Source organism: Trematomus bernacchii, unplaced genomic scaffold (genome assembly GCF_902827165.1).
Source record: "Trematomus bernacchii unplaced genomic scaffold, fTreBer1.1, whole genome shotgun sequence".
NCBI classification, from domain to species: domain Eukaryota; kingdom Metazoa; phylum Chordata; class Actinopteri; order Perciformes; family Nototheniidae; genus Trematomus; species Trematomus bernacchii.
In genome coordinates this window covers 2,723,253-2,745,244 of record NW_022987574.1, presented here as the reverse complement: position 1 = coordinate 2,745,244, position 21,992 = coordinate 2,723,253, and the positions used below count along the sequence as shown (strand labels likewise).

At 38.5% G+C, this 21,992-nt stretch overlaps 1 protein-coding gene across 1 annotated transcript in view; it reads right to left on the bottom strand.

The window, feature by feature from the left end:
- Positions 1–21,992, bottom strand: part of LOC117479651 (E3 ubiquitin-protein ligase HECW1) — a 215,454-nt gene that overhangs the window by 28,777 nt on the left and 164,685 nt on the right. Inside the window, exons 14-16 of the mRNA XM_034126757.1 lie at positions 18,964–19,117; positions 18,621–18,724; positions 945–1,051 (exon numbers count right to left, since the gene is read on the bottom strand). Coding sequence (XP_033982648.1) covers positions 945–1,051; positions 18,621–18,724; positions 18,964–19,117 — 365 coding nt within the window. The remainder of the gene's footprint in view (positions 1–944; positions 1,052–18,620; positions 18,725–18,963; positions 19,118–21,992) is intronic.

Genomic DNA, 21,992 nt, shown 5'->3' with positions numbered 1-21,992 from the left:
TTCCACTATTAACATTCCTATTGATGCAAATATATTTAGTTTTGACGCTTTGATATTTAAGATTTCAAAGTTGACCACCTAATAGAGTGGTGCAGTGGCGCGTCCTAAAACCCGGAAGTAAGCTGCGCATGGGTTCCCTCGACAAAAAAGCAATGGGATTTCTCCATAGGATTTTGGAAAATAGCTTGAAATAAGGTCTGTGGAAAACGAACCTGTTAGATAAATGCACGTTTTGTTCAGCCGGATAATATCCAGATGTCTCCCCTACTTTTATAATTTTCGAATCATAAATCTAATCGATAGATTTATGATTAGAAAATTAGAAAAGTAGATTATTATAGTATTATAGTAAAATTACTTATATATAATTATATAGTAAAATTACTCATTCCAGTTTAACGTGTTTTGTATCGAAGTGAAAGGTTCGAAAAAAGATTACATTTATCTGTAGGGTACAGACACTAATAATAACAATAAAGACCTTTTACTTAAAATCAAGTATTTTAAGTGGCTGCTGGCTGCAGTATACCAATTAAGTGACAATTTTTACTCAATTGAGTGACATTAAAATAATGGTTAATGTCCTCATTAGTCACTTCAAAACAATAAAATAAAGTAAAATAGCATCCAGGTCAGCAAATATAATTTACAACTTTATCCTAAAATGTTGTATTTATAAATAATTAAAGTTTAGGGAGATATACTGTATTTATGTATGTCATTCTAAATATAATAAACTATATCTGATATGAAGCTCTGAAAGAAATTAAGAGAGCACTCTGTGTCTGTTGAATTCCAACACAGAGAAATGTTGTCAGTAGTTTATAGATTAAAATAAAAAAATTATAATTTTACTCAAACACATACCTATAAATTGGTGGTCTCTTAATTATTTCCAGAGCTGTATCTACATAGCCATTATTTTGTGTGTGTGAAGGACTAACATAGTTACTGTGCAACACAGTGAAGAATTCTGGGTGTGTGATGAACTTGACAGCAGGCGATTGGAGGAGATGACTGATCTTCTGGTGATTGACAGGGGAAGCGGGACCTGCAGACAAACAAGGTGAATTACTTTCTCTGTTTTAACCTGTTAAGCCCTGAGCCTGTTTTTCAGGTCTCAGGCTCGAAAATGACATTCCCAGAACAAATGACCATATCTTCCCTTCTAAAAGGGTTAAATTAATAATCATTTTTCTCAAAGTAATGATAAACCTGTGAGTTGGATGTAGAAAAGTCAGAATCAATATAGATGTTTTTTATTTTAAAGAAAATTCAGATTTTACATAGTAAAAAACTGTAAATTATAGTGTCCGTCCAAAAATTATTTTTTACTTATAGTGAAAACCACCCTTGGATGATGGTTTGTAGACTAAAAGCTTTAGGAATCCAAAGTACAACATATAATAAGTACCCTGTATCAAGATTGATGCAAAACAAGTGACATTTGACCTTTTTAGAGAGATTTAGCAAAAAGAAACCACTTCTGGGGTCATTTGGGTGGATTTTCCATATCTCTGGCCCCCCTTGCTCGATTTTGATGGTTGACACCTCTTTCTGACCGTTAGAGCCAATAGAATCGAAGGGGGAGTCCCCCACACACACACGTTGTGAAGAGAAAAGGTGGGGGCTTCGCGCATGTAATTTTCCATCAGAGTGAACCTATCTCTAGCTTTGACATCTGGAAACGGAAAAGCAGTTTTAATGCTTATGGATTATCAGAAATCATTTCAAAGGGACACAGACACATTAGATTAACCGATGGATTAACTTCAGCAGCGTTTTTATCGTTTTAATGCCATTGAAGACCACTTTGGAGAGACTACAGAGCCAAGGTAAAAATGTTAGCATTTTTAGCTACCTAGCGTCACCTGTTTTGATGTCCGTTTTTGCTTATAACGTCGCAAATACGTATAATTCAGTGGTAATGTCGGTGTCAATCGATTCTGTGTCACCTCACGATGTGAAACGATGTGTTGGATGTGGTGAAAAGATAAATAATAAGGTTTTGTGAGTGATATTCGGTGCAGTAAGGTGTTAGCATTTTTCGCTCGTTGCTAATTCAGAGGCTCAGTGTTAGCATTGTGAGTTTTCTTTTGAAAAAAAAAAAAAAATGATCAGTTAGATGAGTTTCTTCCCGTTACATGGATATAAAACATTCATAGTTTTATTAAATGAACATGCCCTCAGACACTGTTTCCTGCAAGATGTTGCGGCAGTGCCCCGGTACCGGGGTCTCTCGGGCTTAACAGGTTAAGCACTAAAGTAGGTTTTTAAAGAGGCTTTATATGAACTATTAATAAATATAATATTTGACATTTAAAATATGATAAACCATTGTAAATGACATTGAAACCAAGAAGCCAGTTATTATGTCATATTATGCCGTGAAAACATACACTATATAGACAAAAGTATTGGGCCACCTACACATTCCACCTACAGGAGCTTTTATGACATCCAATTCCAAATTCTTAGGCATTAATATGAAGTTGGTCCCCACTTTGCAGCTATAACAGCTGTTCTGGGAAGGCTTTCTACAAGATTTTGGAGTGTGTCTGTGGGAATGTTTGCCCATTCATCCAGAAGAGCATTTGTGAGGTCAGACACTGATGTTGGACGAGAGGTCCTGGCTCGCAATTTCCGTTCTAGTTTATCCCAAAGGTGTTCAATGGGGTTGAGGTCAGGGCTCTGTGTGGGCCAGTCAAGTTCTTCCACACCAAACTCATCCAACCATGCCTTTATGGAACTTGCTTTGTGCACTGGGGCACAGTCATACTGGAACAGAAAAGGGCCTTCCCCAAACTGTTTCCAGAAAGTTGGAAGCATAGAATTGTCCAAAATGACTTGGTAAGATGAAGCATTAAGAATCCCCTTCACTGGAATTAAGGGGCCTAGGCCGATCCTAGAAAAACAACCCCATAGCATTATCCCTCCTCCACCAAACTTTAAAGTTGGCACAATGCAGTCAGGCTGGTAGCGTTCTCCTGGGTTGCGGTCCAATTGTCAGTTTAGCTTAGGAACCTTCCTAACGGAGTGAAATGACCCGGAAATACCTCAGTGGCCGCCATAATAAGAGCTGTTGAATTCTCTAGATCAGTGGTTCTCACCACCACTGGTGGTACGCCAGCTCCCGCTAGTGGTACTAGCGAGGAATCTGACAAAACAAATATATTTTTTTAAATATATATATATTTTTTTACATTTTATTTAACCAGATGAAAACATTGAGACAAAATCTCATTTACAATGTTGACCTGGCCAAGAAGGCAGCAACGTTACACGTTCTTACACATAACACAGACATGTAAAATACAGAAAACACAACTAAGTAAACAAAAAGATGAAAAGCAGTCACTACATTGAGCACATTTGGGACAGTAAGGTACACTACTTATCACTGCAAGAGCAGCTGGTGGTAAGGACCTCAGACAACTTCAATTTAAAACAGGCTATAGGGACAAGTGCCATCAGTTTGAGGCTTGATTGAATAACATTAATTAAAAAATAAATCATACTATCAAAATACTACAATGAATGAAAATAAGATTGAGATAATTGAAACTGTGGTTTAAATAAGTTCTCATAGGCTATTGTTGTTTCTAGATTTAGAAACGAAAACATTTTTTATATTTATTTCTGGCGTTGCTAATGACGACCATACTACCCGCGAACGATTAGCGAATGTTGCAAGCAAGCTAAAGAAAGAAGAAAGCTGAATGATGTTGTGATAGAGGTACAGAGGAGAATATTACCAGCGAAAGTGAATGAGGAGGAAGACAGTCATCAACCGAGCACAAGCGCAGGCTCCGCCAGCAACGCAAAAGTGAAATAAGATGGAGGAGAGAAGTGACTCAGGAAGAAGGCATTTGCACAAAGAATGGAGAGAAGGCTGTGACCGAGGTCAAAAGCTGAAAAAGCACACACTTGTCTTAATTGTTATATTTCTTTTTTACTTTGCCACCACAGAAATGGCAATAGCAAACATCAGCAGACTGAAGATGAGCTATTAGCCCTTAGGCTCATCTGCTCCTGGAGGCGTCATTATTATTGTGGAACTGAATTCCCAAGAGGACATTTTCTGTTACAATGTAGGTGGTTGCAGGAGGCCTACATTCAAACTTTGGTATAGGTCCAGGAAATGACATGTGTGTACAGTTGTAATTTGTTGTGTGAGAATAAGTTATTATTTTGTTCTTTATATTCTCACTTGTCATGTGTGTGTGAGTGATGAGTGAGAGAGTGATGAGTGAGAGAGAGAGAGAGAGAGAGAGAGAGAGAGAGAGTGAGAGAGTGAGTGAGAGAGAGAGAGAGTGAGAGAGAGAGAGAGTGAGAGAGTGAGTGAGAGAGAGAGAGATACTGCCCTTTGTACATGGAGCACAATAAATAAATAATGTTATTATGAATACATTTGCCTCCGAGTCCTGCATGAACTGTGCATAGACTGTATTTTAACATTGGTCATATGGTGGTACTTGAAGAGCCAACTATTTTCTCAGGTGGTACTTGGTGTAAAAAGGTTGAGAACCACTGCTCTAGATGATAGGAAAGGAGGTTTGAAACTTCCTTTATAAGCTCCTTTAGCTTAAGAAATGCTGGACCTTCCTATACGAAAGGAAAAGAGAAAATGCTGTCCCACAATACCTTGCGGCCGCAACATTTACCGTGACACAACATTCGGCCGTTATCGGAAACAACCGATTATGACGAGAAATTATATCATGAAAGATACGGTGCGTATTAAGCATTTTAAAATGTATGTGGTAACTTGCCAAAGTGCTTTGTTTTAAACGTTCATCACTATTATAAACATTAGTTTTTACTGAAATGATCAAATAAAGTAAAAATGTCACAGTGTTTACTGAGCTGGTTGGTATTTATTTTAAGATCTTTTCATACAATCATACGTATTGGGATCATTTGTATTAATGTGGATCGGAGGGTGAGGGTGACAAGCATAAGTTTCACTTTACTTTTTTATGTCAATTCCAACCTCGGTCATGAAGAATATGTTTCACTGTTGTCCACGTTCATAAAGCATAAAACAACACCATAAGAGCATAATCAGATTACAGTTACTAACATTGCGCGAAAAAGTTACTAGATTCTCCCTTTGACAGTAGTTACTACATTATTCAAAAGTTTACAGTAACTTTGGATAATAACACGGGATAAACGGAGCCTCTCTTTTTCTCTCTTCCTCTCCTGACAGCCAGTCTGTATCAGTCTCATGCTGATCCAGTGAATGAGTGACCCGACACGACAGTAAATAATAAACATATTTATAACTAGTTTAGCTAGTTCCAGGGGTAGATAAGCTAAATGTGATAGGTTTAACTTTTAACAATTTAAAATATTTCTAGTCACTAGAGGGATTTCCGCCGCAGGTTTATATTTGCGTAACATTTGTGCGACTTGTCCACATGCAACTGTCACAGGGGTTGTGCTGCAGTGCAGAGACATGGCGGAGTCATCAACAGCTATAACTTTCGAGGGGTGGCGGAGTCATCAACAGCTAATGTTGATGACATTATTCCATTATTTAGAATTTGTCAGAAGAAAGGACAGGAATGTGACGGAAAGGTGCAAACTGTGTCCAGGTGCCTCATTTATAACGCCTTGCGTAGGATTGACGTGAGAAGGTTGCTTACGTAGTACAAAGCAAAAAAATAGGTACAGAAATGTTCCGACATTTTCCGATTCACAAAACATTGCGTACCGGCGAGGGAAGTGCGTACCGGCACTTCCTACGCCTGTTTCCCTTTATAAATCACAATCGACTCGAAATGCGGCGCAGCTTTTGCAGGCTTCACGTAACGCCCATATTTGCCTATAAATAGTCAAAGAAACGCCCATTCATTTTGACTGACTGCATGAAGAAGATCGCAGGAAATTATGACCGAACAGCTAAAAAAGACATCTCACACCGTGTCAGATTTTGGTTATTTTGGGGAGGTCGAGATAAATCATATTGTTTGGTGGATGCAGTTTGAACCAGAGTAGCAGCATGGAGGTCGGATTGTCACCAAAATAAATAAATAAGTGGTCCGAAAAAAGTTAATGACAAAAAAAATACACATAACCTAACCTTCCTTAGGCAGTGTGTTTGTCCCGGGGACAGGAGACACCCCCTTGATGAGAAACTGTAAGAAATGATCGGGGAATCCCTCCGGAGTGGAGTCATGACGACTGGATCTGAATTATTTTTGTTGTATTTGGTGGTTTGTGTTCCAGCTGTCGATCAGCAACTATATATCCATAATCCGCCAGTTAAAGGAAATACAACTAATGTGTTGTGTTATATTAGCTGTACAATTTACCACATATGGTGTTCTTAGTTTCCATACCTCCTGTGTTTTACGAGCGACTTATCAAGTCTTGGCAAACGGCATAAAACACGATTAAACGTGATAGTATATAAAACCATGCTCGTATCTACAACCTATAGAAATGCAAAACGGCGTCAGTTTAGACGTTATTCTGCCCTCCTGCTTACCGCATCATTTATGAGAAAACATTTCATAACATTAACACAACATATTCGAGGTGGTTTTAAATAACATATCCGTATTTATTTATTTCTCCAAGTTTTTGTGAGCACTGAGGAGTCTCAAACAGGCATTTGTTTAATCGTTTTAAGATTGGTCATATGGTGGTACTTGAAGAGCCAACTATTTTCTCAGGTGGTACTTGGTGTAAAAAGGTTGAGAACCACTGCTCTCGATGATAGGAAAGGAGGTTTGAAACTTCCTTTATAAGCTCCTTTAGCTTAAGAAACGCTGGACCTTCCTCTACGAAAGGAAAAGAGAAAATGCTGTCCCACAATACCTTGCGGCCGCAACATTTACCGTGACACAACATTCGGCCGTTATCGGAAACAACCGATTATGACGAGAAATTATATCATGAAAGATACGGTGCGTATTAAGCATTTTAAAATGTATGTGGTAACTTGCCAAAGTGCTTTGTTTTAAACGTTCATCACTATTATAAACATTAGTTTTTACTGAAATGATCAAATAAAGTAAAAATGTCACAGTGTTTACTGAGCTGGTTGGTATTTATTTTAAGATCTTTTCATACAATCATACGTATTGGGATCATTTGTATTAATGTGGATCGGAGGGTGAGGGTGACAAGCATAAGTTTCACTTTACTTTTTTATGTCAATTCCAACCTCGGTCATGAAGAATATGTTTCACTGTTGTCCACGTTCATAAAGCATAAAACAACACCATAAGAGCACGGTGCAAAGTATATAGATGCGTTTACAGCAGTGTTGGGTGTAACGCGTTACAAAGTAATCACACAACATTTTTCGGTAATGCAGTAATGTAACGCGTTACTGTTATAAATTCATTAATCAGATTACAGTTACTAACATTGCGCGAAAAAATTACTAGATTCTCCCTTTGACAGTAGTTACTACATTATTCAAAAGTTTACAGTAACTTTGGATAATAACACGGGATAAACGGAGCCTCTCTTTTCCTCTCTTCCTCTCCTGACAGCCAGTCTGTATCAGTCTCATGCTGATCCAGTGAATGAGTGACCCGACACGACAGTAAATAATAAACATATTTATAACTAGTTTAGCTAGTTCCAGGGGTAGATAAGCTAAATGTGATAGGTTTAACTTTTAACAATTTAAAATATTTCTAGTCACTAGAGGGATTTTCGCCGCAGGTTTATATTTGCGTAACATTTGTGCGACTTGTCCACATGCAACTGTCACAGGGGTTGTGCTGCAGTGCAGAGACATGGCGGAGTCATCAACAGCTATAACTTTCGAGGGGTGGCGGAGTCATCAACAGCTAATGTTGATGACATTATTCCATTATTTAGAATTTGTCAGAAGAAAGGACAGGAATGTGACGGAAAGGTGCAAACTGTGTCCAGGGGCCTCATTTATAACGCCTTGCGTAGGATTGACGTGAGAAGGTTGCTTACGTAGTACAAAGCAAAAAAATAGGTACAGAAATGTTCCGACATTTTCCGATTCACAAAACATTGCGTACCGGCGAGGGAAGTGCGTACCGGCACTTCCTACGCCTGTTTCCCTTTATAAATCACAATCGACTCGAAATGCGGCGCAGCTTTTGCAGGCTTCACGTAACGCCCATATTTGCCTATAAATAGTCAAAGAAACGCCCATTCATTTTGACTGACTGCATGAAGAAGATCGCAGGAAATTACGACCGAACAGCTAAAAAAGACATCTCACACCGTGTCAGATTTTGGTTATTTTGGGGAGGTCGAGATAAATCATATTGTTTGGTGGATGCAGTTTGAACCAGAGTAGCAGCATGGAGGTCGGATTGTCACCAAAATAAATAAATAAGTGGTCCGAAAAAAGTTAATGACAAAAAAAATACACATAACCTAACCTTCCTCAGGCAGTGTGTTTGTCCCGGGGACAGGAGACACCCCCTTGATGAGAAACTGTAAGAAATGATCGGGGAATCCCTCCGGAGTGGAGTCATGACGACTGGATCTGAATTATTTTTGTTGTATTTGGTGGTTTGTGTTCCAGCTGTCGATCAGCAACTATATATCCATAATCCGCCAGTTAAAGGAAATACAACTAATGTGTTGTGTTATATTAGCTGTACAATTTACCACATATGGTGTTCTTAGTTTCCATACCTCCTGTGTTTTACGAGCAACTTATCAAGTCTTGGCAAACGGCATAAAACACGATTAAACGTGATAGTATATAAAACCATGCTCGTATCTACAACCTATAGAAATGCAAAACGGCGTCAGTTTAGACGTTATTCTGCCCTCCTGCTTACCGCATCATTTATGAGAAAACATTTCATAACATTAACACAACATATTCGAGGTGGTTTTAAATAACATATCCGTATTTATTTATTTCTCCAAGTTTTTGTGAGCACTGAGGAGTCTCAAACAGGCGTTTGTTTAATCGTTTTAAGATTGGCTTTAATCAATGTTTGAAAATGAATTCTTCATATGATAAATGAGAGATAACCTTTTATTTATTTCCACATATTTCTCTCCATTCTTCCTTCTGCCAACGGTGTCGCAGTTTCTCGTCTCTCCCGTTTGTGTGCTTAGTGCGTACGCATGGGTTAGAGTTTGCGTGGAGGACCGCACATTTTCCCGTCAAGTTAGTATTTTATAAATCGCAAACATTGCGTAGAAACTGGCGTACGCCATTTTTTGAGCGTATATCCCTTTATAAATGAGGCCCCAGGCCAGAACCTCTCCAAGCACCTGCAAAGGCAATATGCATTCAAAGCTACGAAGCAAGTAGCTAAAGACCCCCGAACCCAGAGTGATGATGTTGAATGTGCGCCGACTCCGAACAAGCAGCAAAAACTAGAATTTACACCGTTATTAACTTGTGTTATCTCTTCCTTATTGCAATAGTAATTGTTATATGTGTGCACATGTAGGCCTAAGTTTTCAGTTTTGGCTATAGGCTGTTGCTGAGTAACGCAAAAGTAATGTAAAGTGTAATGTAACAAGTTACTTTATGTAGAAAGTAAAGAAGTAAAGTAATATATTACTTTTTTTTAAAGTAATGAGCAGAGATGGGGTCGTTACTAAAAAAAAGTAATATATTACATATTACTTTAAAAAAAAGTAATATATTACACTACTTCGTTACTCTCTACATAAAGTAACTCGTTACAGATGGAGCCTCTTATTTTGGACCCCAGCATACAGCTTCCTGCCGACTGCCAGCCAGTTGCCAGCCAGTTGCCTGCCAAAGACCAGTATTCAGGAATGTTAGGCCCTCCCACTATTCTCCAATTTCAGGGTTTAACCAGGAGATGGCGCTATATATTAAATAACTAAGACTTAGTTTTTCACAATAGAAAATGCAGATATTATATAAAAAACTAAAGTTAAAATCTTGTTTTTAATGCCCCAAGAGCAATAACATCTTGTCACAAGCTTTTTGGAAGAAAAAGACTGACTCAAGAGACCTGTAGTTCAGGGGTTCCCAACCTTTATTGTGCCAAGGACCGGTAGATACATTAAAAAGAAATCGCGGACCGGTTGTCAATTTTAACTGATTTTAATATTTACTCACCACCAGCAGGTAGCAACAGAGGCTAATTGTATGTAACAGCCTGAACAAATACTAGAACAATATGCATCCAAAACATATTAACAAAGTTTAAAAAAGAACCGGTGTTGTTTTTTGGTTTTTCGGAAATTTTCCGCATTATGAAGGAGATGTCCGGTCGCCAGGGTGTGTGTGTGTGTGTGTGTGTGTGTGTGTGTGTGTGTGTGTGTGTGTGTGTGTGTGTGTGTGTGTGTGTGTGTGTGTGTGTATGACACTGGCATTTGTTTTCAGAAGACATTATGATAGTGTCGTTCGTTCCGGTGCACTCCCGACAGCATAGCACTACATCGAGATTAAGATTAAACTAGTTTATTTTGGGAACAGCCGCATATATGCGGGTGTCGGACAGACACAAACACACCGAACACACAGAGCTGAGCTGAGCAGAGCACATACACACACACATCATGCGCCATGGTGACTGACTGGACATCTCCTTCATAAAACTAATAAAAGGGGGAGTAATCGGGCAGTTCGATGTGTGTTGATGTGTGTGTGGTTAACACGTAGCAGCCTGCAGTCACTCTTAAACTGTTCTGATTAAGTTAAACACAGCGAAGGCGGTGCGTAAAAAGGCACAGCTCTTTACCGAGTATACGTCCCGCTGCCTCCTGATGCTGCAGCCATTTCATGAAGTGAAGGAGGGTTTCCTTCTATAAAACAGCTGCGGGCAGCAGATACCGTGAGAGTCCCGGACATTAATTCATAGATCAAGGCAGACTGGTTTACTCTCCTGTTTTGCCAATCCGGTGCTTAAACAAATAGCTCCCTCTACACCCCTGGCCGACATGTCCTTAAAATGCAGTCCGAGTTTGAAATATATCTCAAATAATGTATGCACCACCATTTCCCCACATAAACATAACAGTCTGCAATCAAACGGTTGTCTCTTGTGCGCTCCTCTTCCTACTTGGCGCACCGGTAACATGCTCGTGCGCACAAGAGGCTGAGACCTTAGGCTGAGCCGCCGAATCCCTCGGAACATCATAAAAGCCATTTTCAACGGTTTTCTGGTGAAAGATTAACTAGCTACTGGATGAAATAATATGACTGGTGGCATAGGGGCGAAAATTAAACACTTTTTGAAAAAAAAATTATGATAAAATATTTTTATATATTTATAATTCTGCAAATATTACGATAAACTCACAGCTATTTCGCGGCCCGGCAGTAACACCTCCGCGGCCCGGTACCGGTCCGCGGACCGGGGGTTGGGAACCCCTGCTGTAGTTGACTAATTACAGGCCTCAATAAAGTTCTGCCATTGGTTGTGAAAAACAACGGTGGACATAGTGGAAAGTGAAATTGACATTGTCGAATTTAATAAAAATACAAAATAATGTATCTGTGTACGTGTTTTACTATGTGATCTGCACTTATCAAACATCTAATTAAGGCGAGACACCCCAGGTGAATAGGGTATTTTTAACTTAAAGATATCAGCTAAATATTTCTCCAGTTAATTACTTACAATAAGGCAATTGTTTTTTGTATTACAAGTTTTCTGAAATAGCATGTTTAAATATCCAAATGAACCATTATCTCATGAGATATGCGCATATTTTAACACATTTCAGGAACCGAAATCTGAACTTTGGATAAAGCCAGGATCAAAATTATTGTTTCATTTTGTAGTCATATTAGTATCTAAGGCTTTTACAGAAGGGATTTTGGATATCTCTTTGTATCACTCCATAAATCAGAAAATACTGTCAACAGCCCTAAAATATCAATTTTCACCATGTTTTTAGGTATAAAATGTTATATAATTCAGGCTATGAATTATATATGACCAAACCCTTCTGTAAAAGCCTTCATAATATTGATAGGAATATAACTGGAAGGTTTGGTGTATGTAACTGCTGAGTGATTCTACAATTTAGGGTACATTCCATGTCCATTGATGTTCATTGATGATAATTATAATTATTCTAACTATTTTCTTCAAAAATATCATATTTTGCCTATTATTGGAAAGCATGTTATAATATCACACAAACATTATGTGCATCCTATGCTTTATTTAGCTTGAAATGTGTCATGATGTTCTTAAATTGTCAGTTTTTGCTATGTCCGTTTTTCAGTTGAGGGTGTCTTGGATTCAAAATAATGAATAAAAACCATTAAAGTAAATTTAAAAAATGATTCATTTATTTCAAAAGTCTAAATACTAAAGAATAATAACATATTTTTAATTGATTTCCCCCTTTAAATAATTTAAATATCTTAATATATGAATGTCCGCAAAAGTTCTGTCAACTATGTTACTAACAGAACTTCCCCCTTTAACTCAAAAATTGTTTGTCCCAATACCATGTCACCAGCATCACATGATGCCATGTTCCTCTTTGGCAGACATTTTGAACACACTGTGGTGATTGTCCTCTACATTTTTACAATATTTTATGTATAATAGCACATGGTCAATTAATATACTCATTGACAATCAACAATGTTACGTACATTGTTATGGTTTACAATTGTTTAATGATTTTAATTCAATTATATGTGCAAATGTGATGTTAACCTGTTCAAGAAAATGACATGTGGTCATCCAGGCAAGGCCTACCATTGAAATGATGGGTCAAAATAGGGAAATTGTCAACTAGGTTACCTGTCAACTGAGTTACCCAGTACTGTAATAACTGTAGTAACTTAGTTGACAGGTAACCTAGTTGACAATTTGTACGACATGTAGACGTCATTACACATCATTATCAATGGAATTTTGCACTTCTGCCTTGAAATTAACATAGTGCTGATGGTTAATAATGTGTCCAGTCAACTATGTTATTTGCGTCAAATGTTTGACTTTCATTGTCAACTATGTTGCACCTCATTTTTTCAAATTTAAAATATCTAAAATAGTGCTTCTGATATCCTTTATAGTATAATGTATATCTACACAGGTTGGAGTTTTACATGACATCTCTTAAAACTATCAAAATGACCTGTATGGTAGTTTTATAATACAAAATATCCCTAAACTTAATGACAGTGCTGAACATATCACATGAAAAAACAAAACTTTAATACAATTATTTTTTAAACTTTAAAAAATCTTTGGATATATGGTAGAATAGACTCAAGAGCCTTTCAAATTTGATTTTACTTGAAGTGCAGGACTTAATCAAATGATTGTAATGACATCAAGTTTGTCCGTAACATAGTTGACAAACTGAGTAGTGTTACACTGAGGAATATACTAACTTGAACCACTGATTGTTCTATCTATACATTTTATTTGGCATTAGTAAATAATTATGCACATTTACAGATATTTTACATGATATGAGTGATAACACGTGTTATAAGGGCTATTTCGCACAATAGGTGTGCCTTGAGATTTTTACTTGTCCTTTGGTGTGCCTTGGGCACAAAAAGTTTGGGAACCACTGCTGTAGAGAAATGTAAACGTTCACCATCCCCCACCCGCCTACTGTATGTTGCTTTTTGACATGTAAATGGATAACTACCCCCCCTCTGAGTGAATACCTGTTGTACCTGTCCGGGGCTAAGCCCATAGGACGATGCTCTGATGTCATCACCCTCGCACATTGGTCATATGTTTACAAAAAACGATGTTAACACTTTCTCGTTCTTAATATATGCTATATTTAGGGTCGATATGTGTTGAATTTACTTTAAAATAGCAGATCACTGTGATTCACTTCTCCGCGGCTCCTCCGTGCAGAGAGGCCCCCCCCCCCCCCCTTGACAATTCACGAGCGTCTAACTCTCTCCCCCCTGTGAAGAGATATCACAGGGGGGGGTTGGGACACACACATTCCGATGGCCAATTCGTTTTAAACAAAGAGTGGGGTGGGGGCTGGTGAACGGTATGGTCAATGTTTGTAAACACTGTGACATTTTGACTTTATTTGATCATTTCAGTTAAAAACTAACGTTCATATTTCATATTACTGTTTTGCCTGGCTGGACCTGTAATTTACAGGAAAGGAGTGCACGCTACTAAAGAGACACGCTACCATGGAAACCAAACAATGGTGTTGCTGTATTGAAGTCCGAGTGGAAACAGTCATATTTGGAGCGTTATGTTAGAATGAAACAGCGAGGTCGTGACTCACCAAAAAAAAGTGTTACTTCACTAACTGTAAGCTTGTCACTCAGAGTAACCTACAGTTAACTTAACTGTTGGAAAAGAAAGATCAGAGTTAGGAGTGTGAACACACAGCTGAGAGCTGCCGTTTCATTCTGACTGTTTAAAAAACGGTAACAACGGACTATTTTTCTTAGCGGATGCATGTCAATTTAAATCAATACATAGAACTATGTTTTAAATCAATAAAAATATTTTCTAAATCCATAAAAGCATTTTAATTAATATTGGGAGTCATGTCGTTACTTTGTTGAGAATGTGGCCATGTAATAAGCGGGATAATTTGCAGCGACTTGGTCATTATGGGGAAAAATAACACCCAGGGATCAAGATCCCTCCGCGACGCGGAGGGATCAGTAATTTTTAGTGAATTACTGAGTTTAGGCACGTTAATAACATTTTAATGAAGTTGAATACAGTATATTCATATTTGTCAGTGATTTCATGTCAATTCGGCGAACATAAACGATTAAATTAGGATTAAAAATCGAGAGCCGGCTGCTGTTCGTTACGGTAACCCAACTAGGACACTTGACACAGTGGCTTTTGGCAAAGCACACAAAGAAAACAAAAAAAACCGAGAGAGATGAGTTATTGTTATTACAACGTGACTTCACTATTATTTAACAACTATTTTTATTGGGTTCTTTTATTTGGGGTTAAGTACATTGTCAGAATAAGTGAGAAATGGATTTAACTTCTGTTAGACAGCTATCATACTGAATAAATATTTATGCAAAAATGTATGGCATTAATAATGTATATCTAATTACATTTAAAAATGTATGGCATTAATAATGTATATCTAATTACATTAACTGTGAATGTCTTTCATTTTATTTAAATGAATAAATTACATAAAACATTTTCCATAAAAAAGTTGATTCAAGAACAAATCAGTACTTTTCTTATATGACTATTATTGCTAAATTTGAAAGGTCTTTACCAGCTTTGGAATTATATATATATATATATATATATATATAGCACCTTCTGCCATCCCATCTCTACTGACATATGGATCTTAACAAAGATCCGCTATACATTAGTACCAGATATACTGTACACGGACATTTTAGTGAACCAGACCAGCTGTTTCCGCCGGGTCTTCGCTTCCCGGGCATCACGTTGTTTACAAGTGTGTTCAGATGCTAAATGACAAGTGCAAGTGACAATTGTTGTCGTCTTCTCTGTGAACGTTTTTTTCTCCGTTATTTTGCCATTTTCAGATTTAAATTTCGAGCGGAAAGCTAACCAGGAAGTAATAATTACTTAAGCGGAGAACGGAGAAAGTAAACGTTACAGCAGGCATAACAACAGCCGGTGTTTATTTTATTATAATATTCAAGAACAAATCAGTACTTTTCTTATATGACTATTATTGCTAAATTTGAAAGGTCTTTACCAGCTTTGGAATTATATATATATATATATAGCACCTTCTGCCATCCCATCTCTATATATAATATCTATCCGTGACATATGGATCTTAACAAAGATCCGCTATACATTAGTACCAGATATACTGTACACGGACATTTTAGTGAACCAGACCAGCTGTTTCCGCCGGGTCTTCGCTTCCCGGGCATCACGTTGTTTACAAGTGTGTTCAGATGCTAAATAAAAGTTTAGCTTGTACTTTTGATACCCCGCCTCTCGGCACCACAACATCCAGTTTACTGTATTTCACATGAGCGATGTCGAACATTGAAAAGTCCTTATAAAATCTCTGTTATTAGATCAGTACTTTTCTTATATGACTATTATTGACTTGAACACTGAGAATGTATTTATTAACTTCAGACATTTGAAATATTTGAAATCAGATGAAAACAAACTGTAACGGAGCCTGCCGTGTTATCTATGATTACTATGCCTTACTGTACATTCATAATTTCAGCCGGAGGTAGGTGGTAGGCGTTGCGGAGGAGCAGATTGCGAGTGAGGTGCCTGTTCTAAACGAACTATTCCAGCTGTTATAAAGCATTAAATAAAAAGTAAGCAAGGAATACAGAATGTTTCGTTACGTAACTTTGTTGAGAATGTGGCCATGTACATGTAATACATGGGATCATTTGCAGCGACTTGGTCATTGTGGGGAAAAATAACACCCATCCTGATCGTTTCAATGAAGTTGAATACAGAATATTCATATTTGTCAGTGATTTCATGTCAATTCGGCGAACATAAACATCAATGATGATGATTAAATTAGGATTAAAAATCGGGAGAGCCGGCTCGTTCGTTTTTTCCGACTAAACAACATCTATTATTTAGAAGTTGATTTCACATGACTCCAGTGTGGAACCCCACTGCACCCCCTGGTGGATCAATGATCCCTTGCAGCTGGCTTCACAATAATTAAATGTATTTATCATGGGGGCGGTATCAAGTCTGACTGGGGGCCGGCCGGCCATCACGGAACGTGCATGAACCGATCACGACCCTCGCACTTTAAACTGTCCAAAATAAGACGCTTCATCTGTACTTTACTCGTTACTTTACTCGCAGGGCCGGCCCGCCCATCCCTACAGGCAGATCACGCAGACTGCTAAAGTTTCAAATGTTCTCTTTAGTTCAGTTTCCATTGTCGCATAAGACTGATCCAGATAGCTCTGACCATGGCTGTCCTCTGTCTCTTGCTATCTGTATTTTGCGCAGTATATCTCTGAACGATGCGATGGTGATTCCACTGTGCAAATGGGCAACATTTTCTCTACTATGAAGGATGCTACAAGCCTGTCCATCTCTGCTTTGGTTACCGGTAATTTTTGCTGCTTCGGAGTCGGCGGCGGCGCACTCACAACATCCTCACTCTGGGTTCGGGGGTCCTTAGCTATTAGCTTCACCTTAGCATGTGTTCTTTGCAGGTGTTTGTTGAGGTTTGACGTGGTGTTTACAGCAGTGGATAACAGCTTCTGGCCTGGACACAGTTTGCACCTCACCGTCACATTCCTGTCTATTCTTCGGACGAACTCAAAATAATGGGCATACCTCCACCCCTCGAAAGTTATCGCTGACTCAGCCATGTTTATGCAGCACTGCACGTGGAGATGTGCAAGTCGCGCTGATTACGTACATATAAACCTGCGGCGGAAACCCCTCTTGTCTGTCAGTGTGATTATGACTGATTTTATAAAAGTAACAAAGTAACGCGTGTCGGGGCAATGGTAGTAACTGTAGTGTGATTACTGAATTATAAAAGTAACGCGTTACACTACTCCGTTACCGACAAAAGTAATATTGTTACACCCAACTCTGGTAATGAGTAATGTGTAATAGATTACTTTTTTTGAGTAACGACCCCATCACTGGTTTACAGTAGTCTGCCGTTCTTATTATACATCCATGTAGTCCGCTGTATAAAAAACGGTAGTTTCCCCACAGCAGACGCACATTTATGACATCCACTGGCGCATCATAAATACGTCGGATAGTGTAAGTGCAGTCGGATTCTCAAAGCACCGCAGTCTCTTTTCCTAAGCCCTTTTGAATTCTCCTATCCACTATTCCTTGTGTGACGTTTCACACAGAGGTTAAGGAATAGTGGATAGGAAAAGATGATAAGAGCTGATTTTTGGACAATTCGACTGCAACCCTTGCCTTCGCCAACCAAGACTTGTCCATCAGAGGATGGAGAAGCGTGATTCGTCACTCCACAGAACACGTTTCCACTGCTCCAGAGTCCAGTGACGGCGTGCTTCACACCACTCCATCTGACACTTGGCATTGTGCTTGGTGATGAAAGGCTTGCATGCAGCTGCTCGGCCATGAAAACCCATGCCATGAAGCTCCCGGTGCACAGTTTTGGTGCTGATATTAATACCAGAGCTGGTTTGGAACTCTGCAGTTATTGAGTCAGCAGAGCTTTGGCCACTTTTGCGCACCTCAGCACTCGGCGACCCCGCTCTGTAACTTTATGTTGTCTGCCTCTTCGTGGCTGAGTTGCTGTGGTACCTACACTTTTCCACTTTGCAATAATACCACTTACAGTTGATCGTGGAATATCTAGGAGAGAAGACATTTCACAAACTGACTTGTTGCAACGGTGGCATCCGAATTCGAACAGTACCACGTTCGAGTTCAGTGAGCTCTTTAGATCGACCCATTCTTTCACAAATGTTTGTAAAGGCAGACTGCATGGCTGGGTGCTTGATTTTATACACCTGTGGCAATGGGATTGAATGAAACACCTGAATTCAATGATTAAGAGGATACTTTACATAGTATACCCAATACTTTTGTCTATATAGTGTATCTGCAGTCCCACAAATATGCATAAACACAATCGATTATTAAACGATATTAATAATAATTTTTTAAGTCTTATATTTTATTGGCATGAAAAGCAGAGATTCTTCATCTCATTTCAAATGGTGAGGAGGGTCAGAACGGTACCTGTCTGAGAAGTCTCAGAATCAGTCTCCGCACTGCTGCTGCGCTCTAACCTTGGACTTTCACCATACTCTTCTGTGGCCATGGTTCTTTGGATGTTCTCGTACCTGCAGAAACAACAAGTCATCTTTTCACACAAGTATGCTGATGGAACATTTATTTGGCTTGTGAAGTCTTGCTGTTTATTATAACGGGTATCTGTGTCTTTCACAATCAACTTTACAGGTTATTGCATAATTCGTATGACAACACACCCAACATAATTTATACTACAATGTTATTGCAGTATACTGTGTCTACTATAATCCCTACAGTTGGAGCTCTCTCTCTTTATTCCCAGTCTGACCTCCTGTTGAGTTGTTCCATCTGCTGTGTGGATCCTGAGCGGGGGATGCCGTGGTTACACTTGCTGCTGTGGCTTGGTCTCTGCCAGGTTGTGGTACGGTTGACATGATCCACATAAAAAACTCTGCCGTGGCTGTCAATACGAGCTTCCCAGTCTATGAAAAAAGAGAGGTGGGGGAGAATCAAACAGAGTTATAAGCCAAGTCATTGTTCAACTTTAGAATTGGTCGTTAAATCACATGTGGTTTCCAGCGTCTCCATAAGTAGATGGATAGGTGGATACCCTCTGCCCAATTATAAGTAGGCTCAGATTAATGAACTACACAAAACAGCATATAAATCCTTACTTTCCATACATTTCAGTGGTCTTAAAACACATTTTACAAAATGTATTTCTTTGCCAACCATCCGCACAAGGACTATGTCTTTATGTAAAGTTTTCCCATTTTTCAATTTCTTTGACACTGTAAGTCTTAAAATTAAGACTGAGTGAATAACTAATACCTTCATGCTTGGGGCAATCATGCCTTGGAGATCTCCAGGGATTTCAGGTAATTTCTGACAAGATGATTAGTTTAGGCATCCTTGTTATGCAACAAGTTATTAAGAATACAGATGTAGCACTCCAGAAAGGACTCCACCCAGCGGATTCCATCCAAAAACCCAGCGAAAACCAGTGGCTGGGATTTTTAAGCCCTCCCAGATTTCCCCATTTGTTCAATTTCAGGATTTAACCATGAGATAAATCATGGTATTCATTCACAAATACACAAAGACAACTGGGTGAACTTAGGTCTTCAGTTTGTTTCATGGACTTTCAGTACTTCAGTAATGTTTACAGCTCTGCAGTTGTGTTTGCTGAAGAGCATTTAAACACATATTTGTTATGGTTTTCACAGGCTACTATAACGAAAACACATCAATATTTTAGATAAAATAAAGTATATCTAATCTTATCTTAATTGTAATTCAATAATATATAGTCTTTATATATTAAATAATCATAATAATAATGTAAATGTTTACACTTCTTTATTTTTTACCTCATACTTTTACCTTTACAATAGTTTGCTTTAATATGCAGTATATTTTTTGTAATATTGTTGTGGTGTTTTTACACAGTACAGTAGATCAAAGTAAATCAACTCATACATTATCATGTATTATATTGTGTTGTATAAGTAATATCATACATTAACCCCATTATAGCAGATGCCTGCCATATTGGCAGGCATCGGATGAACACATTTATTTCTAAATATAAGTTGTAAAAATACTTATATGTATTTATAACTATAATAATTATTATTATTAATTAATTATTAATACTAATAACATAATGATTCATTTTACTTTCAGATGATAATACTTTTCACTTGGGCAATTGACAATTTTGAATGCAGGACATTTACTTTACTACATTTATTTTCTTCCACCTCTGATTTAAGACCCCGTCACTGTTTTTAAAACGTTAATTAAATGTTTGATATTTCCAGAGACCCTTTCAGACCGGCAATCCTGAGAGCTGCTGAGTTTCATTCAGACTATTTAAAAAAACAACGGTCTGATTTTATCATTGCACAACAATGAACTCAATGTGTGATTGTTATAGCAGTAATATTAAACACTAATAATACAGTAAACTATTAACACTGTAAATATTATTGTTTGCCTGTGGTGAGATGACGAGGCTCCATTAAAAATAAACAATTTTTTAGTGAATTACTGAGTTTAGGCAAGTTAATAACGTTTTAATGAAGTTGACTACAGCATATTCATATTTGTTAGTGCTTTCATGTCAATTCGGCGAACATATGATACATTAAATCAGGCATCCTCAAAGTCCGGACTCCGGTCCGGATCCGGACCGAACCACTACTGTCTCTGGACTCTGAGCAAATTATACTTTTCATATGTATTATCTGTGTTATCTGCGAGACATCGCCACAACGCAACGAGTCAAAATTCTCCGCTATGTCCACTTCAAACAGCGCTCTGCATGTACGACTGTTCCACTGTCTGTGTGTGTCTGTCAACGCATTGGTCCAATCACATTCAGCATCCCGTCAGCGTTTTTTCCCCCCACCAACAGTCTGCGAATCAGAGGCACTGTAGGGCGGGTCTTCACGGAATGCGGGTGGGAAAAATGCGTGTGTGTTTAAAAAAAAAAGTCAGAGCGAGAGTTAACAGCTCATCTAGTTGCATCTGTACTGTAGCTAGTAGCCTAGTTTCACCTACCGGGGTGGCATGGGGTGGTAACTGCCACCCTAAAAATAGGCCTTGCCACCCCAGTTGGCAGCTTTGTTTTGAAAGAAAAGTTGTGGCTCATCGGACATATGAGAGAGAAAATCTCTAATGTCCGAGTGCAAGTGAATGCAGCACAAGACGCACGTCTTGTAACCCCTCCCCCGGCCCTGATTTCATTTGAACGGGACGGCGCAAAACGAGAAGCATTCGGACCCAAGTACTGAAGGAATGAGGTATTTGCGGTCTACAATGACAGAGAAGAGACTGTCAATTTTGGCTGTACTCAGCATTGAATCAAAACGCACTAAAGCTGTTGATCTTAATACGTTTGTGAGGCGTTTTGCTGAACAAAATTGTAATCGCCGCATTCAGCTGTAATAGACATGTCAACTTGATGCTCTGCTCACGGATGAGCATACAAAACTGTTAAGATGATGACCTTACGTGTGTAATTATATATTTTTCTTTGATTTAACTAGGCCAGTAGGTAAGGACTTTCCACTGGATAATAACTGAAGTATAAAAGAATGCATGACTGAAGTGATGGAGACCATGTTTGAAGGCAAACAAAAAGAGGAAATAACAGGTCAAATCAAGCAAATCCCCCTCTCAGATTCCACAGCAACCAGAAGAACATAAATACTGGCTGGTGATTTGATTAATCAGCTTTGTGATGGAATAAAACATGCACAGTGCATTTCCTTAGCTGTGGATGAGTCCACTGACACCACTGACAATGCTCAGTTGCTGGTGTTTGTGAGTTTTTATGATGAGGCAAAGGGG